General features: G+C 35.6%; 1 protein-coding gene across 1 annotated transcript in view; it reads left to right on the top strand.

Moving 5' to 3' along the window:
• The first annotated feature begins 1921 nt into the window (after nucleotides 1–1921).
• The window catches only part of LOC150085950 (peroxisomal acyl-coenzyme A oxidase 3-like), a 357646-nt gene continuing 338572 nt past the window's right edge, over nucleotides 1922–20995 (top strand). Inside the window, exons 1-2 of the mRNA XM_090373609.1 lie at nucleotides 1922–2085; nucleotides 11883–12417. Of these exons, the coding sequence (XP_090229735.1) occupies nucleotides 11902–12417 (516 nt within the window). The 5' untranslated portion in view covers nucleotides 1922–2085; nucleotides 11883–11901. The remainder of the gene's footprint in view (nucleotides 2086–11882; nucleotides 12418–20995) is intronic.

Genomic DNA, 20995 nt, shown 5'->3' with positions numbered 1-20995 from the left:
TAATTTGTAAGTATCCCATGCATTTTTCTTCTCTGCCATATGCCTCATTAGTTCATCTGACATCCATTTTGGCCTAAACCTTGAACAATATTTCTTAGTTGGTATGTAAAGCCTAGTAGCTTCCAAGATAAGTTCTTTGAATGCTTCCCATTTTGAATTTGCTGTTGGTAACATCATCAGTTGGTCCCACTGTATAGAATTTAAATACTGTCTCAGTCCATCGTAGTCGCCTTTACGGAAGCAATAACCCTTCCCTTTACCCCTAATGGTAGTTACCTCTTTCAGTAAATCCCACTTCAGCACACTGTGATCACTGCCACCTAGTGGTTCATTTATCTGCAGATTCTTAATGCATGAAGAATCACTGCTGATAATCAAATCAAGAGTATTACTCCCTCTAGTTGCCTCCCGAACATGCTGATGTAGAAAACAATCATCCAATAAATCCACAAAAGCCTTGCTAATGTGTGAGTGACCAGCCCCCAAATTCCAGTCAATATCTGGGAAATTAAAATCTTCCATTATAAGACTCTCTGATTTACTGGCCCACTCTATTTCCCTGTACAGTTCCTTATTATACTCATCAGAGTCATTAGGCCTATAGCACACTCCTACTCTCAATTTTGATCTCCCAATGCTTATGTCACACCAAACTGACTCGACACTGCACTGTCCAGCGATGTCGACTGGCTTCACTTCCTTGGTTTTTATGTGTTTCTTAACTAATAGCATAACCCCTCCTCCCTTCCTATCCTGTCTATCCTTTCTGTAGACGTTGTACTCCCCAAATTGCAGTTCTGCATCCCTTATATCTGTGTGACACCACGTCTCTGAAATCCCAACAATATCTGCCTTTGATGTTTTGAGCAATACCTCAAATTCATGAAATTTATTTACTAAACTCCTAGCATTGGTGTACACGCAAGTATACCTGCACCTGTTTCTATTCTTAGCTACCCTAACACAACCCATGTGTTTACTTGTACAGCAATGGCTCCCAGCAGTCTCTGAAATACCATGCATCTTGTTTTTCAGGCTTCTGCTCATTCTAATAGAAGCAGTGCAAGAATCTCTTTCACCTCTGCCAGTGGCAACTGTCAATCTATTGGTCTTTGTCTTCCCCCAAGCTAGCAGTTTTCCGACCCACCTAACACTGCCTCTATAGCATCAGCAAATATTCTTGCACCCTTTCTATTTAAGTGTATCCCATCCCTGTAGAAGCAATCTCTCCTGTTAACAGGAGAGATTGCTTCTAGATGTGCAGTTGTAGGATAGATGTGCGGAAGTTTGCCTTTAGCCAAGCGGGTGGTTGATTGCTGGAACAAACATCTGTCGTTGTAGAAGGTGATAGCTTAAACAGATTCAAGGCAGAACTAGACAAACATTTGGAGCGAGTGGATGGGTGAAATGAGAAGGGTGTGTGTGTGTGTGTTTTTTTTTTTTTTTGGCTGATGCTATATAAGCTTGCTTTCTTGCATCATGTGCCCTTGCTAATATATTTTTTAAGAACAGTCGACTCTCACTTATTAGTTGGTATTTATTTTGAAGTATCAAAATATGAAAATGGATTTTAGCGCTAATCTTTGGTGAAACAATTCCCACAATTCCAGAACCGTTTCGTAGTTTACTAATCTGTGCATTGGTTTAATTGCTGCAGAGACATGGCTTTTTTTTATTGCAGTACGTTAGAAAATACCCAATATAATAATTTCAAAAAAGTATTAAATATATACAATTAATTTTTCAAACAGGAAAATCGATTTGATAAATGAGTGTGATTCACGATAAATCCGCTTACTGAAATAAAAATTAATAGGTGTCGCTTGAGAAGTGTCTGTGACTCTCTGTGTCGTGTTTAGTTTTAGCAAGTAACATTGCGGGAAAAACAAATTAATTCAGGAAAATAGTTTACTGTAGTGAAATTTTTTTAGATTATTTATAAATTTTACTTATAAAAGTGAAATCACATTGCTTCAGAATTCTGAAGCAATGTGATTATAATTCGAACTCTAGGATTACATAATGTAATTAAGGTGACTTTCTACACACACTGCGTAATAGAACAGCGAAAGCCGCCCCAAAAAGGTATGTGCTGTTTCAGACTACGTGCAGAGCTGAACCGGAAAATTATTTAATAAAATTATTTATTATTACTGATACCATGGTTTTATAAAAATTTTTGCTGGTGAACCCATCTTTCTTTCCCTGGTAATAGTATGTTTTTAAACTCGGCAAGCTCAGGTTATCTGATAGTTTAATGTAATGCATTCGTATGATTAGATACAACAAACTTGGGCTCACATCTGGTGAGTATGGGCTTAGCACACCCAGGGTCCTGATCTGGATATCATCATAAGCATTAGTAGAGGCATACGATGCAAGAAAGCAAGCTTATACAGCATCATAAAAAAAAAAAAAAAAATCCTTCCCATTTCATCCCATTCACTCCAAAAGTTTGTCTAATTCTGCCTTGAATTTATTTAAGCTGTCAACTTCTGCAATGACAAGATGGAACTTTGTTCCAGCAATCAACCACGTGCTGGCTAAAGACAAATTTCCACATATCTATTCTATAACTTTGAATCAATTGGAATCTCAATTTGAATTTATTCCCCCTCGGGTGCAGAATCTGAGCAAGATGCAGAGTCCCATTAGCATTGGGCTTGCTCAAACCATTCAAGTCCTTAAGCACCTCAGTCAGATCACCTCGCAGGTGCCTATTCTCCAAATGCTGCTGCAATTTACAGAAATTAAGTCTTTCCTGGTAAGAACAACCCTTTGTTCCACTCACCAATCCCATTTTCCTTCTCTGTACTCATTCCAGCAACTCGATATCCTTCCTAAATTGAGGCTTTCAGACCTGTATAATACTCAAAGTGTGGCCCAACCATTGCCTTATACAAAAGGATAATCAACCTCCTTGCCCCTACTAGCAAAATTCCTGTATATCGTTGACAAGACTCTATGAGCTACTTTGGCAGCCTGTCTGCAGTGCACAGAAAACTTCATATCTAACTGCACGATTACTCCCCCCCCCATGTCTTTTTCATTCTCCAATACCCTGAGTGTGGTATTGTACAGTTTGTATGTTACTATCGGGTTACTGCTACCTATATGCAGTACTTTGCATTTGTCAATGTTAAACTTCTGTTGCCACCTCTCAGCCCATCTGCTCAACTTTTCTAGATACTGTTGCAGTAGTGTAGTGTTATTACTGCCATTAACAACCCTGCCAACTTTCGTATCATATAACTCCTCTGACTGGTTGGTCGTCCCGGAGTATAAACAGAAAATTTATTTATATGCAAACTTGGACTTTAAGGCTGATATATTTTCATCAATATCATTGATAAATACAGAAAACAACAATGGGCCCAACACTGAATCCAGGAGGACTCCACTAATAACATTAGTCCACAAAGAGCAGTGTCCATTGATTACTACTTTGTCTTATCTGCTCCAATTTGTACAGTAGTCTTCCATGTGCAACAGTATGAAAATCTTTCCTAAAATTCAACTATATGATATGAAAATTATTTTTTGCATCAGGTTCCTTTGTGATCACATCATAGTATCCAATCAAATTGGTCAGACAAGACTACCCATGCTGTGTCTGAACTATAACTGCAGTCTTGTTTATATGATCTTGCAGTGCTTCTTTGAGCATTAGCATGTGATGCAAGAAAGCAAGCTTATGCATCATCGGCCAAAAAAAACACGCTCCCATTTCACTCCTCCGTTCGTTCCAAGTACCTGTCCAGCTCAGCCTTAAATTTATTTAGGCTATCAACTTCCACAACAAAGGATGAAAGTCTGTTCCACCAACCAACCACCTGCTGGCTAAAGGCAGACGTTCGCACATCTATCCGACAGCTGTCTTTCCTCAATTTGAATTTATGCCCTCTCAGGCAATTATTCTGAGCAAAAGGAAGAATCCCATCAGCATTGAGAATGCTTAAATCATTCAAGGCTCTATACACCTCAATCAGATTACTTCACAGGTACCTAGTCTCCACTCACTGTAATTTGCAAAACTTAAGCCTTTCTTGGTAAGAGTAACTCTTTGTTTCATTCACTACTCTTGTTGCCCTTCTCTGTACTCGTTCCAACAGGTCTACATCCTTCTTATAATGAGGCCTCCAGACTTCTATACAGTACTCAACGTGTGGCCTGACCATTGCCTTATACAAGGGGATAATCACCTCTTATCCCTGCTAGAAAAATTCCTGTATATCCTTGACAAGACATCACGAGCTACTCTTGCAGACCATCTGCACTGCTCAGAAAACTTCATAACTGCCTGCACAATTACCCCCAGGTCCTTTTTGTTCTCTACCACTGTCAGTGTAGTACCACAGAGTTGATACGTCACTCTGGGGTTGCTGCTTCCCATATGTAGTACTTTACATTTGTCAATGTTAAACTTCATTTGCCACCTCACAGCCCATCTGCTCAACTTTTCTAGATCCTTTTGGAGCAGTGTACTGTCATTAGTGTCATTAACAACCCTGAAAACTTGGACATTAAGCTTGATATACCATCATAAAATCATTTATAGTGCTGCCGTAGCCTAGTGGTCAGGCACGCGGGTGCATAAGTACACGTGCCTTGAGTGACCAGGGTTCAAGCCTGTGACTGCTGAATACGGTGCTGTTTCTTGTATTCTGTCTATCTTGTGAACTCCTCTGATCATTTGGTCGGCCAGGAGTATAAACAGAAAATTTATTTTATTTATTTATAAATACAGAAAATAACAATGGACCCAACACTGAACTCTGGGGGACTCCACTAATAACATTAGTCCATGAAGAGCAGTGTCCATTGATTAGCACGCTCTGTCTCTCCCACTCAACCATCCCTTTATTCATAGCAGCAATTTGCCTCCAATGCCACACTGCTCCAATTTGTGCAGCAGTCTTCCATGTGCAACAGTATCAAAAGCCTTCCTAAGATCCAAATATATGATATCAAAGTTGTTCCCTGCATCCAGTTCCTTTGTGACCACATCATAGTATCCAATCAAATTAGTCAGGCAAAACCTTCCCTTAACAAAACCATGCTGTGTCCCAGCTGAAGTCTTGTCTATTTATTTTTATCATTCTTCTCTTTCTTGGTGATTCCCTTCTATTTCTCTCTGGGTAATTCAGATTTTTTTTTTTTTTTTGTCTGGTGCATCGTAAGCCTCACGCTTCTTTGCACCGTATGGATAATGATAATAACAACAACATTTTTGCTGCTGTGAATTTCGGGGGAGGAATGGACTAAATTTTGTTATGACTGCAAAAGAAGCACAGATGTGAAGCTGGTGGAGACTCATGGTAGTCATCCTCCTAGATGGAGATGACACACAAAGAAGAATAATTTGGGGAGTATTTCGATTGCATAATAAAAAAGATATGCTTTTTGCTAACTAAATTAAACATGGTGGAAATCGCACTTGAATGTTTATATTATATATTGAAAAATCTTGCTAATACTAAATATTAAAGGGGACTGAATTTTCAGATTTTGTAATAAAGGGGTTTGTGATAATGAGGCCCATCAAAAATGGAAAAACTTCTAATATATTTGGATTTTTATTTATAAAAGAAACCTTGAGAAAAGAAATAGTACATTTGAAATGAAAGTATATAGTTATCATATAAATGAGAAAAAGCAGAATCACAGTATTAAAATTTAAAGAAACAGCGAAACCTATTAACCTTTTAATAATTTAATTTAAAGAGAGAAAAAATCTGATTTCGTATGCATGGTTATGTGTTGCATGCATTCTTGAGTACAGCTCAGATATTATTTTTAACTTTTGATTTCATCAACTGGTAACAAAATCTTCAGCATTCTGTTTGGTGGTCAGAAGCTGTTTTGGTGTTGGTAATACTGTAGTAGCAACATTATCATTTGCATTAACTCCCCCCCCCCCCAACAGAACCGATGTTTTCACACACACACCCTTAGATCTTTTTATGAATAAAACTGATTAAACTGCTTTTTCTTTTTCTTAGATTGCTTTTGTAGTACTACTAAAAAAAACTTTATTTTCTTTAAATATTGAAGAAACTAAACTTCACATTATAATCAATAAAAAAAATTTAATGTGGTCCACAAACTTATATATTTATGATCATCAAAGCTAGATGCCATAGAGCAGAATATCAGTATATTCTGGAATAAACAAATTCTCTCATTATATATGTGGAGAATTTCTTAAAAATAGTATTTTGCCATTACCACAATAGAATATAATGTGGATGCAAATTGGGTTATGTTTTCCACTGTTTGCAGAACAGATGGAATATTGAAAATTGTTTTGTTCATCCTTATCTCCTATATAGTAATGCAGAATGCGAACTTGTTTACATTCCAGACACTAAGGTGATTATTTTGCATAAAGAATGAGACTACACATAAGATTCACTAGCGAACGGATTAGTGTCATTGCACCACGTTTTCATATTGAACTGCTGAAGCAGATGATTGGCATTGTTTTAATTGTCTCATATTGTGAATACTTTCACAACGAGTTCCCATGGTATTGTACTACCTCAAATACCTTTTTCATAATATGATTTCATGATACCATGGTATTGCACTACCTCAAATACCTTTTTCATGATTGGAACACCAGATTACCTATCCGTCCACCAAGGAGAGTCCAACAAGTTTTGAAATGGTGCCGTCTGGGTTGCGGTATCCACCAAGGATAAGTAATATTAGTCTTCTCCATTGGTGAAGTGTTACTTATTCGAGGTAGTGCAATACCATGGAAACTCGTGAAGGTATTCACAATATGAGATACAATTAAAATGATGCCAGTTATCTACTTAGGAACAAAACATGCCATTTCGTCATGTTTTGTTCACTACAAACAAAACATGGTGCGTGCAATGGCACTAACCCATTCACTAGTGAATTTTATGCATAGTCTCAAGCTTTATGCAAAATAATCATCTTGGTTTATACTATTGTACACCATCGGGCATCTATCATATTTTGGAGTTAAACTTCGTAACTGGATTGTGACAATTGCAACATTAGGGTACCTCACCGAGGAGAGGCCAACAAGCCTTCAAACGGTGCCATCTGCAGAAGCTTGATGCTGAACGAGTTACCGAGAATAGGTAACAACAGTCTTCCCTAATGGGGATGCATTGCCTATTTGAGGGATTTATGAGTGAGGAGTAACTGCCCCTTACCTCTTTTGATGGCATTTCTTCTTCTTTTTCGACTATCATTTTCCGCTTCCTTTTTGTTTTCCTAAATCTAATAGGGACAGATATGTGGATAACACAGTTTTTTTTATTCCATACCATTTTACAAATAGTGCCGTCTGGGTGGTAGTATTCGCTGAGAATAAGTAACATTAGTCTTCTCCATTTGTGAAGCATTACTTATTCGAGGTAGTGCAATACCATGGAAGCATGCGAAGTTTATTGTATTGTATCTCATTCTATCTTACAATATGAGATACAATTAAAACGGTGCCAAGTTCACTACAAAAAAAACATGGTGCAATTGTACTAACCCTTTCACTAGTGAAATCCGGACACTGTACAATGAAAAATTCCATTTTGTTTTAAAAAGAGCGGAAGAGAATTCATATTATCTGTATTAAATAAAATGTTAGTCTTTTATGGTTTTAAAATGTATAAAATTAGGTCAGCCCTTCTTATGAACAGAATTATTATAGTGCAGATTACCTGAAAAGAGCAAAGAAAGCTACTACTTTAAAGGTTTATCAAGATAAGTTGTATCAAGTGAAGACAATTTGCTTTTTTGGTAGGTATGGAGGGATTGTATTGTTTTTCTTCCTGTAAAGGTTTATCTTTTAGTTTATTTTATCTCTTTAAATGCTATGGACTACTTTCCTTTCCTCTTCTAACAAAAAAAAAGTGTATGTGGGGGGGGGGTTGAAATTTTTTAGCCCAAGTTAGATTGCAAAGGTTTTTGTGAGCAATATTGCTACTCAGTGCTGTGACTCTTCTATTGTGCTCACAGATTTAATTTCAGGTTTGTAACTGTATTCTTCTCCTTTACAGAGGGCATCGTAGTGTAAAAAGTGAATGAAGATGGTGACTATTGAGGGTAATCAAGCACTGTGCATTAATTGAATAGCTTCATTTAAAAGGAATATTGCTGAAATAAATTTATAAAAACGTGCAGCAAACATTAGGGGAACCTTGTCCTTCATATGCCTTGGCCAGAAACTGGGTTGCAAAATTTGTGTAGACAAGACAGTGTGGCGCCTCCGTAGCCAGGTGGGAAGGAGCACCAGTGTGTAGCACACGCTTCTTGATTAGACCGGGGTTCGAGCCCGTCACCACCAAATACGGAGGATGCGGAAAGGTCAGGGAATGACCACCGCACATCCCCGGAGCAATATGGCCTTAGTTGCTAATGCTCCTAAAAACCAAATAACAACAACAAGACAGTGTTGAAGATGTGCCCTGCAGTGGGAGGCCTGTTACCTTGTTTACACTTGCAAATGTGGATTCCATTCGTGGCCTGATCATGCAAGACCATAGAATAACATTGAAGCACATTGAGACAACATTCATCTCCCAGAAGTCAGCTCACGATACTGTGGTGAATGTTTTAGGATTTAAGTTGGTTTCTTCAAGGCAGGTCCGTAAAAGCACTGAATGCAGATCAGAAGCAGGAAAGTGTAGTGTTGTCATGAGATTGTGAAGCAAATGCTAAACTTTTTTTTGGGGGGGGGAAGGAATATGTCACTATGGACAAAACATGGGTGGGTGCACCACTTTGACTTTGAAACAAAAGAACAGTGGAAGCATCTGTCTTCTGGAATGCAGAAGGAATTATCATGGTTGAGTTCCTGGAACTATCAATGCCAAGTATTATTTTAATATACCGAGATGTTTCTTCGAGGAATTGAAGCTTAAGGGGTACGTAAAATTGGCAAAAGAATTCGATGTTTTCCTCAGAAATTTTGCCAGCCAGGTGGCATCATGAAGTAGCCGCGTGAGAAGTGTAATACTTTGCAGTCAGTGTTATAAAATTTTCTGTTATTTATAAATGTGACTTAAGTGATCCAGAGAAAAAATTAATTGCATAATTTAACATTATATGCCCATGTCACATTGATCGAGATCAGTGAGCAGTACCATTAGTGAGAATTGCTTAAATTTTGCCCCAGCAGTCAGTTAAATTCACCAAGCGGTGTGCCCATTCGATAGGCCCTGGGGGGAACACTGGAATTCATTTTGCATCAGGACAATGCACTGGCACACACATTTGTGACTTGGGCAACACTGCCTGACTGTGAGTTTGAGCTATCACAGCATCCACCCTATTCACTTGATTTGGCTCCATTGGACTGTTCTATGTTTTCAAACCTCAAAAAGGACTTGAAAGGACAGAAATTCAATAGTGACAGTGCTGTGATGGATGCAGTCAGCAACTGGTTTTTTGATTAAAAATCTTCTGAATTTTAGTTGAGAGGTTTACAAAAGCTATTGGATTGTGCCAGAAAGGATGTTGACCTAAGGGGGGGGATTTGAAAAATAAATGGTTCTTTATAGCTTTCCAGCTTCTGTGAGAGGCTAGAAACTTTTCAACTTTCTATGTCATATATATATATATATATATATATCCATTATTTTAATTAAATAAACCATAAGCCAGTAGTATGGCAAAAACTGTAGAGCGAAAATTAACATAAAAATAACCCAAATAAACAATCGAACGAAAAGAAAGAATAGATATAAATAGTAGCCCAGAAACCCTAATATAATTTCGATCTTTAAATCCAATACAAATTTTAGGATAATGCCAATTAGCTATTAATTTAGCGGTACCCCCCCCCCCCCCCCGAGAGGTACCAGTTCCGAAAGACGTGAAATATCACCCAAAGAGGGTTAAAGGAACTACCAAACGATAACAAAATCAAAATAAACTAAAATAAAATAGACTGACCATCATGCCCCATATCGACAGAGGACCACGAGGCCAATAATGGTCATGGAATCGCTGCATTTCAATCGTCATACAAAACATCGCAAAGGCGGAAATATCGAAGAACCAAACCACCCTTCCATTCTCCGATAGATCAACCAATGCAGAGGATTTGTAGTCCTCTGTCGATATGGGGCATGATGGTCAGTCTATTTTATTTTAGTTTATTTTGATTTTGTTATCGTTTGGTAGTTCCTTTAACCCTCTTTGGGTGATATTTCACGTCTTTCGGAACTGGTACCTCTCGGGGGGGTACCGCTAAATTAATAGCTAATTGGCATTATCCTAAAATTTGTATTGGATTTAAAGATCGAAATTATATTAGGGTTTCTGGGCTACTATTTATATCTATTCTTTCTTTTCGTTCGATTGTTTATTTGGGTTATTTTTATGTTAATTTTCGCTCTACAGTTTTTGCCATACTACTGGCTTATGGTTTATTTAATTAAAATAATGGATGTATTTCAGCTTCATATGGAGGAATTGCATGTCGCTGCCTCTAATGAATGCTTAATTATTTATTCATTTATTATAATTTAACTTTATTTAATATAATTTAATGATAGTATATATTTCGGCTTCATATGGAGGAATTGCAAGTTGCTGCCTCTAATGAATGCTTAATTATTTTAATTTTTTATTATAATTTAATTTTCGTCAACATTTAATATAATTCAATAGTAATGGGTCGATATGCTAATTTAGCAACGCCTGTGCCGCCATCTATTTTCTTTTTTTCTTCAATATAAGCTGATTCAGCTTACAGTATGTCAGTGGTGTGGCTCTGCTTTAGAGTGCTGTCTGTTCTATAGTTTATTTTCGCTGCATAAGGACCACCGCCATACAAATCCTCTGCATTGGTTGATCTATCGGAGAATGGAAGGGTGGTTTGGTTCTTCGATATTTCCGCCTTTGCGATGTTTTGTATGACGATTGAAATGCAGCGATTCCATGACCATTATTGGCCTCGTGGTCCTCTGTCTATATGGGGCATGATGGTCAGTCTATTTTATTTTAGTTTATTTTGATTTTGTTATCGTTTGGTAGTTCCTTTAACCCTCTTTGGGTGATATTTCACGTCTTTCGGAACTGGTACCGCTAAATTAATAGCTAATTGGCATTATCCTAAAATTTGTATTGGATTTAAAGATCGAAATTATATTAGGGTTTCTGGGCTACTATTTATATCTATTCTTTCTTTTCGTTCGATTGTTTATTTGGGTTATTTTTATGTTAATTTTCGCTCTACAGCTTTTGCCATACTACTGGCTTATGGTTTATTTAATTAAAATAATGGATGTATTTCAGCTTCATATGGAGGAATTGCATGTCGCTGCCTCTAATGAATGCTTAATTATTTATTCATTTATTATAATTTAACTTTATTTAATATAATTTAATGATAGTATATATATATATATACTGGCACTCAATTTTCAGTAGCTAATTCTTTATAAGTGGATAAAAGTCAAACCCCAGGGGTTCACATCTGGTGAGTATAGGCTTGGCAAACCCAGGGTTCTGAGCTGGATCCTGGGTTTGTCCAGGACCCTGGATAAAAAAAAATATATATATATATATTTTTTTTTGGTTGGTTGGTGCAGCATAAGCTTCGGGCTTCCTTGTACCATATTTCTAATAATAAATAAATGAAATTAAATAAACAACATTATAAACAAAGCAAATAACCAAAATATGTTTTTGCATTTCATAATTTGGCATGCATTATTTTCCTATTTTGTTGTAATATGCATTAATTATTTATTATTAATTTGTAAGAAACATTTTAGAATTTCATTTCAGCTGAAAGACATCTATGCAAAAATTGTTTCAGATTCTAATTTCTGAAAGTTGACAGATATTGAGTGTTGCATATGGACTAATGTTATTGTTTTGTTTTTAATATATAGAAATGGGATTATCGATATAATGGACCCATCAGAAATTGAATTCTTAGCAGAACAGGAAATTGTAACTATTATTCCAAATTTTTCACATGGAAAGCTATATCTTATTTCCGGAGATTTTGGTCCTTTTACTCCTAGCATTCCTACAGAGGTTCCATTATGGTTAGCCGTTAATCTAAGGCAAAGGCAAAAATGCCGTATTTTGCCTCCTGAGTGGATGGATTCTCAAAAATTAGAAGAGAAGAAGCAAGAAGAAATAGAGTCCCCTCTATTTACTGAAATGCCAAGTAAACACTATCGAGAAATTGCACAGATATTGTTAGACAATGCATTACCCGATATTCCTCATGCTGATGAAATTAAAACACTGATTAAAGACATCTGGGATACTAGAATGTCTAAACTACGAAGTTCATCAGATGCAATTTTTAAAACTGAAGCCTTTTATGCCAAACTTAGTAACCTGACTTCGTTGGAACTAAATAGTTCAAAATGTCTTCTTACAGGATCTCTCAATGAAATGTTTAAGTTACATCAGGTATGTGTTTTAATTCAAAAATGATTTTTTAGCTGATAAATAGAATTAACCTGTGTTTCCCAAACTTTTTTGCTCGTGGATCCATTTTGGCTTCGAAAAATAATCACAGATCCTCACATCCTAGCTCACTTAAATCTCAAAAAGGACTTGAAAGGACAGAAATTCAACAGTGACAGTGCCTGGAGTGGCACTGTAACTGTTGAATGGAGTGGGGTGTCTGGATGATAGGTACAGTCAGTTCTGCTATAATGCAGTATATATGTTCCTAAAAATCTTCATGTTATGGCATTTCGCTCATTAAAAACAACAGGTCTTATGGGAAAAATAGGGACAGGTGCAGAGCACTCAAAAAAAAGAAAAAAAGTTCAGTGTGATAAATAAAATACTAAAAAAAGTTAGAAACCCAATAAAATTGCTAACACAGGTTTAAATATCTTAAATTTCTAATAAATAAATATTACAGTAAATATAGCACTGCAATATATACATACTAATTGATATTTTTGTCCATTGATATATATATTTTTTTTTTTTTTTTTTTTTTGTTTTTGGATTGTAAAATTTAAAACAGTAAAAAAGATAAGCAGTTAATGACGAACACAGCACACACAAATTTCACAAAGTGAGATACGGCATAACAATAATGCACATTAAAAATAGGAATGAAGAGAAGCTTCTGAAAATTTATTTATGTTTTTTATATAATTGAAGATTTCATGGAAGGGGAAACACATTTCACCATAATAATGTAAAACCCCACAGAACTACAGCCATCGGTTTTATTGCAAATGCAATACGACCGAGTTTGCTACCCGTTTATAATTAGATTGAACTAACAGAAAACCCCAGTAAACTGGGACTAGCAAATTGTTTTTATTGTTTTATGGTAGTGACCTCCAGAAATGTACTCCTCTGCTCACACTATCACTCCTGAAATTTCTGTTAGAACTGAAAAATGTGAGCTCCTGAAAACATCAGCCTATAATATCTTATGAATACAGCGAATGACAACAGTGTGTCTCCGACCAATAAAACTACAGTAAATGGGAAATATAGCTCTCACACATTTGACATCTTTTAAGCTTCGTAAACTTATATGTATTGCTGCGCAGGATGCTATGTTCAGCTTGGTGCCGGGTTTTGCATTCACCTGATGTTACTCGCAAATGAAATCACACATGAGACAGTGTGAAAATTGTGTTATACCCGCATTGATCCCTAATATATCAGTCGCATTGCCAAAATGCCCGTTATAGCAGAACTGACTGTATTCAGAATTAAAAAAATTATATCTTAGAACTGATTTATTATGTTTGCAATCTACCTTTTCCAGACTGACACAAAAAATAAATGAATAATAAACTGTTACTATTTGAATATACAATCAATTGTACTTCATAGGCTACTAATGTGAAGAATGGCATTATTTTTTCATCTCACAAAGTCCTTTAAAGTTGGGAGTGATTGTAGACAACTGAATTCTCATGTCAGGAGACATCCCGTCTGTAACTATATTTAGATTTTATTTAAAAAAATAAATAAAATTCAAAATTTGGATCCCCTGGGAACTGTTCGTACATCCCAAGAGAACTGCGGACCACAGTTTGGGAACCTCTGAAATAAACAATTACTCATAGATATAAAAATAAATTATTAATCTGGGCCATGGAATTTTTATATTTTTTAAAAAAAAATTTCCCATCTTTTTTTGTTTAAAATTAGTAGGCAGTTATTATTTGTGATTAGCATTAGCAAGGGCACATGATGCAAAAAAGTCTAAGCTTATATAGCATCAGCCAAAAAAAAAAAAAACACACACACCCCTTCTCATTTCACCCATCCACTTGCTCCAAATGTTTATCTTGTTCGGCTTTGAATCTGTTTAAGCTATCAACTTCTACAATGGCAGATGGAAGTTTGTTCCAGCAATCAACCACCCCCCTGGCTAAAGGCAAACTTCACACATCTATCCTACAACTGTCTTTCCTCAATTTAAATTTATGCCCTCTCAGGCAGTTATTCTGGGCAAGAGCAAGTATCCCATCAGCATTGAGCATGCTCAAACCATTCAAGGCTTTATACCTCTCAATCAGATTACCTCGCAGGCGCCTAGTCTCCAGACACTGTAATTTGCTAAACTTAAGCCTTTCTTCATAAGAGCAACCCTTTGTTCCATTCACTATTCTTGTTGCCCTTCTCTGTACTCATTCCAACAGCTCTACATGCTTTTTAAAACGAGGCCTCCAGACCTGTATACAGTACTCAAGGTGTGGCCTGACCATTGCCTTATACAAGGGGATAATCACCTCCTTATCCCTGCTAGAAAAATTCCTGTATGTCATTAACAAGACACCATGAGCTACTCTTGCAGACTGTCTGCACTGCTCAGAAAACTTCATATCTGCCAGCACAATTACCCCCAGGTCCTTTTCATTCTCTACCACTGTCAGTGTAGTACCACACAGTTGATATGTTTCTCTGGGATTACTGCTTCCCATTGCAGTACTTTACATTTGTCAATGTTAAACTTCAGTTGCCACCTCTCAGCCCATCTGCTCAACTTTTCTAGATCCTGTTGCAGCAGCGTACTGTCATTAACAACTCTGTCGAACTTCGTATTGTCTGCAAACTTGGACATTAAGCCTGATATAAAATAAATAAATAAATTTTCTGTTTATACTCCGGCACGATAACCAAGTTAGTAGAGTTGACAATAAATCGTCAGTACAAATATTTATCGTATTTAGTGGTCACGGGCTCGAACCCCGGTCCATTCAAGGAACGCGTGCTATGCACTCTCGCTCCTGACCACTGGGCTACGTCAGGCCTCTACTATCATCAGTATCATTAATGAATACAGAAAACAACAATGGACCCAACACTGATCCCTGGGGGACTCCCCTAATAACATTAGTCCACGAGGAGCAGTGTCCATTGATTACCACTCTGTCTTCTCCCACTCAACCATCCTTTTATCCATAGCAGCAATTTGCCTCCGATGCCACACTGCTCCAATTTGTGCTGATAAAGTATGTGAAATTATTTATTTCTTATCTGATTTGGGAAATTGCTCAGAAACAAGAGCTGAAGTAGGAAAGAATTCTGCTGTCATTGTTAAATGTTATTTCATTGATGTATGAACAACATAAATGCTTTATAATATTGTTTTGTGTAGTTCCATAGGAGTATAAGTAAGTCTATCAACTATAAGTTCTTCTTGTACTTAGCGTGTTTTAGGGCAGAAACACACTATTGTCACTTCACGCGACTTCACTCGTATACATATCTAACGTCAAATGTGGGGGAGCTATATTTAACAATTAGCGTATTGCTTGGAGAGCACCATTGTGATTGGCTGAATTCACAAGATAACACGTCGGGTTTCAAGGCTGAATGACATTGTCAGGGAGTCAGATTTTTCTGTTCAAACAGAAATTTCGTAAGGCGTGACCGTGTGACAAGAAGAAAATGGAGGAAATGCTAATAGAAAATTAAATTAGAAGTAAATAAACTGTTTTGAGCGCACAAGTAAGAATATCCGAAATCAAATAACAACAACAACATCAAGGACAAAGTATGTGAAATTATTTATTTCTTATCTGATTTGGGAAATTGCTCAGAAACAAGAGCTGAAGTAGGGAAGAATTCTGCTGTCATTGTTAAATGTTATTTCATTGATGTATGAACAACATAAATGCTTTATAATATTGTTTTGTGTAGTTCCATAGGAGTATAAGTAAGTCTATCAACTATAAGTTCTTCTTGTACTTAGCGTGTTTTAGGGCAGAAACACACTATTGTCACTTCACGCGACTTCACTCGTATACATATCTAACGTCAAATGTGGGGGAGCTATATTTAACAATTAGCGTATTGCTTGGAGAGCACCATTGTGATTGGCTGAATTCACAAGATAACACGTCGGGTTTCAAGGCTGAATGACATTGTCAGGGAGTCAGATTTTTCTGTTCAAACAGAAATTTCGTAAGGCGTGACCGTGTGACAAGAAGAAAATGGAGGAAATGCTAATAGAAAATTAAATTAGAAGTAAATAAACTGTTTTGAGCGCACAAGTAAGAATATCCGAAATCAAATAACAACAACAACATCAAGGACATTGCACCTGTGCCTATTCCGAAGCACCATCCACTTTGACCAGCTACTCGGCATACTTACCGCAAATGTCCAGTCACAAGGACGCTCAAAAATGGCCAAAGGAGGAAAATAGATCAACAGAATTCCAATTAACAAATTGAGAGGACGAACACGTCGATCATATCAATTCGAACAACTCATAACGATTTCTTACAAGTTCAATTTTTAGGATTGAGAAGTTTTTCGTTGTAATTAAATTTTATTAAAAATTTTTGTTTCGTATTTTGACAGAATAAATCCTTATTCAAAATTAAACTTGCAGTATTTCAACTTTCCTTAAACGTATAACTAATTTTTCCTTAGCGCTGATTGAATTCTGAAATTGCGTATTTTGCCCTTGAATGTCATCCTTAATGGGATTATATAGGAAATTAAATTCTTCTTTATTCATCCGTAAGTACATTGTGAAACGATTTTCATCATCTTCTAAGTCCTGCACTAAATGGTGGAATTCGCCCTTTTCTGTTCTCTTCCAATTGATGTCATGTGTCCATTGCATACTCTTTTGTTTTCTCGGCTATAAGAAAAGCGCATGCATTTTCTAAATCTTCTTCAAAATCTGAAGAGGAGGATGAACTGTGGAAATTCATTTCGCTTCAGCTTTCCTTAAAGAGAATGACACATATACAATGTTACAGTTTGCCAGACGTATCCCTTTTTGGAATTATAATAAAATTTCCAAGATACACCTTTTTTAACGTTTGAAATGGGGAATTTGAAAAAAGCAGAGCTCATAAAACAACCTGTTGAAATGATTATTTAGGAAGAAAGAATTAACTGACGATAAAGTTGTTGTTGAAATGCACCCTTAAAGACTCAAAAAACAACATTCTATCCTATTTACAAAGGGAGTTAAAGAATATTCATATTATGCTTAGGCGCCTCCGTACTAGGTGGGAAGGAGCAGCAGTGCGTAGCACACACTTCTTGATTAGACCAGGGTTCGAGCCCGTCACCACCAAATACGGAGGATGCAGAAAGGTCAGGGAATGACCACCACATATCCCAGAGCAATATGGCCTTAGTTGCTAATGCTCCTAAAAAAAAAAAAAAAAAAATATGCTTACTTTGTAACCTTTTACATTCTACTTGACATCTTTTTTTATTTCGTTGTAATGGCTTAAGCCTCAGGCAACAAACTTTTTTTAAATTTTTTATTTAAAATTCTCAATATCGATTTGCTGTATGAAGAATATGTTCTGCTGAAATCATTCCACAAAAGTATTGAGACAAAAGACCTCAAAAATACCACAGATGTTTGGATAAAAATTTTAAATGCATACGAAGTACGTAATACAGAAAAAAAAATTAATTTTGTTTTTTCTTTTCCTCACTCAAATGGAATGTTGAGCGAGTATTTAATAAGAATGTTGAGGGAGAACTGTTGCCGAAAACCAATGACAATATGTCTTGCAAAGAATTTTATACAAATGCACTAAAAAAATTAAAAACTGTTAAAGAAAATTTGCTCAAATAAGAAGTATTGCTAGGTAAATATTTTCGTTTCGATAAAATAAATCAGGTGTATTGAATATGTATTATAAACAATTACGTAAAACATTTGATGTTGATATTTATAAAAAGTTTCCTTTAGTATTTACAACTCTTGCAATAAAATTTTTCGAATTAAAATGAATTAAAGCATAGGCTATGCTTCGGTTAGTTTTATTAAAATTTAACTAATTTTTTATTCCACAAACTTGTAAAAATCAACAAAGAATAGAAATAAAATGGTTGTTATTAAAATTGTTCGATTTTCTTTTAAGATATAATGCGTGTACCCCTGAATGAGGAATGAATACCCCAAACATAAGCATGAGTACCTCGAGATCAAATTTTCTCGTCATATCCCTGCCACAGAATACTACTCTGTAGCAGGGACATGATGAGATTCACGTGATGTGATAATAGTGTGTTTCTGCCCTTAAGCTTATGAGGCTTGTACCATTATCTCTCTTCAAAGAACTGTTCAATCCATCTCTTTCTTGGGATGCCTCTGTTTCTTTTTCCAATAGGTTTATAGTTCATTGCCAGTTTTGGTAGTCTCTTTCTACTCATTCTCTCTGCATGTTCTTTCCATTTTAATTGATAATTTTGTATTTATTCTATTATGTTGGAGGTGTTTAGTCTTTCTCTTATATATGTGTTTCTTTAGTTATCTAGTCCTGTTAATCCCAATAATGGTCTGAGAAATTTCATTTGGGCTGCTTCCAGGTGTTGTTTATCCCTCTTCCCAAGTGTCCATACTTCTACCATATTTAAGTGCTGCCTTTGACGTTATGTTCTGTATTCGTAATTTCGTTTGTATTGTCATTTGTTTGCCAAACTTTATTTTTATTATTCCATTCATTCTATTGTAAGTTTGTAATTTGTATTCCATATCCTTTTTAAATTCTGAAATCCTATTTCCTAAATATTTAAATTAAGTTAATTGTTCAGTGATGTTTCCATCTATTGGTCTTCACTTGTCTGATATCATTACCACACATTGCCATTGATATTGTTTTTAAAACTGATATTTTTAAATTATAGTTCTTTGCTGTCGTATTTAAACTGTTAATATCTTTAATTCATCCACTGATTTGGCCAAAAGTACTTGATCATTATCACATAGAATTGTGTTAATTTTGCTGTTGTTGGATAACTGAATTCCACCTGTTATAAGTTTTTTCCATTCCTGCAGTATTTTGTTAATATAAATATTGAATAGTGTTGGTGACAATCCACAACCTTGTGTTACACCCTTATTTGTTGATACAGGTTCTGAAATGTGTCCATTCACGTATTTTATGCAAATTTTTGTGGCTTTGTATATATTTCTTATTGCATTTATTAGTTCCCAGAGGATGTTATAATTTTCTAAAATTGTCCATAGTCTTTCTCAATTCAAACTCTCCTACACTTTTTCACAATCAATAAATAATAAGTATATTGGCAAAATTTGTTCTCTTTTCTGTATGAAAAGTGAATGCACTCTGTATACAGAGTGAATATTGCATCTGTGTACCCTCTTCCTTTTCTGAATCCACACTGTTCTTCTTCGAAGTATTCTTCCGTGTATTCGTTTAGTTTGTTCTTTAAGATATTTGCATATAGTTTTGATGCCGTTGATGATAATGATTCTTTCGTAATTCCCACAGTTATTTTTTTGTACTTTTTTATGTATGCTGATTACAAGTCCTATCTGCCAATCATTTGGTATTCTTTTAGAATTCCATATATTATTAAGCAATGTGAGTAGTCTTTCCTGAATTAGTTTTCCACCATATTTAAACAGTTCTACACATATTTTATCTAGTCTTGGACTTCTGAATGACATTTTTGAATTCTTCTAGGTTTATTGCGTCCATAGTTTCCATGATTTCCTCTAAGGGAGATAACCCTACTATCTTCTCCTGTTTTTTCTGAGTTCCATGAAGAGTAATGTTTTCTTCCATTTGTAATTTTTTAAATATATTGGATCCCATTCTTTGTGCACCAGTTATATCCTATTCTAAAGATTTAACAAATTTATCCTAATCTTGTCTTTTTATGGTTCGCGATAGTTTTCAAACTTCTGCTCTTAGTTATTCTATAATTTATGTAGTCATTCAAACTTCTGCTTTGTAAATGTATTATATGCTTGTTTTTTTTCTTTTCTATGATATTTTGAATTTCTTCGTTCCAGCTTTTCAGCCAATTCTTTTACTTTAAAGATTTATATCCAATGCTTTCCTTTGCTGCTGTCAATACTGCTTCTTTTATATTTTTCCAATCTTTTATATATTTTTAGTCAGGAACTCCCTGACTTATGTAATGCTCGACTTACGGAAATTCGACTTTACGTAAGTTTTTGCCGGCTGCTGCAAGCTTAAAAAAATTGTGGAAATGTATTTTACATCCCGTAGAAATAAATGGAGGTATCGTGAAAATATAGGAATATGAACCCAATAACACCTTGTTTTTTTTTTGTAATTTGTTCAAAGTCCTTGGAAGTTGGAAATTTTGCTATATAACTAAGAAGAAATCTTTATTGTACAGTAAAGATACAATAAGCTATTTATCTCTCTAAAAGGCCATATTTATAATGGAAATTCCATTATCCTTTCGTTGTTATCATATGTTCCCATTATAAGAATCAATTTTGAATACCTTTGTGATATTTTTCTAAAGGATGTTTCTGGAGATCATGACCAAAAATCAATATGCACTTTCCGGTTTATTGGACTTTTCTGTTAGTGCATCTAATTATAAACGGTGGTAAACTCGATCTTATTGCATTTGCGATAATTCCGATAACTGCAATTGTGTGGGTTTTTACACTATTATGGTGAAATGAGTTCCCCTTCACTGAAATCTTCAATCATGTAAAAAACAAATTTTCTGAAATTCTCTTCATTCCTATTTATGTATTACAATGATGAAGGGAAAGCGATCAACGGAA

Source organism: Mastigoproctus giganteus, chromosome 5 (genome assembly GCF_048544385.1).
Source record: "Mastigoproctus giganteus isolate SK-2022 chromosome 5, ASM4854438v1, whole genome shotgun sequence".
NCBI lineage: Eukaryota > Metazoa > Arthropoda > Arachnida > Uropygi > Thelyphonidae > Mastigoproctus > Mastigoproctus giganteus.
Note: the sequence above shows the minus strand (reverse complement) of the source record. Positions and strands in the feature narration are given on the sequence as shown.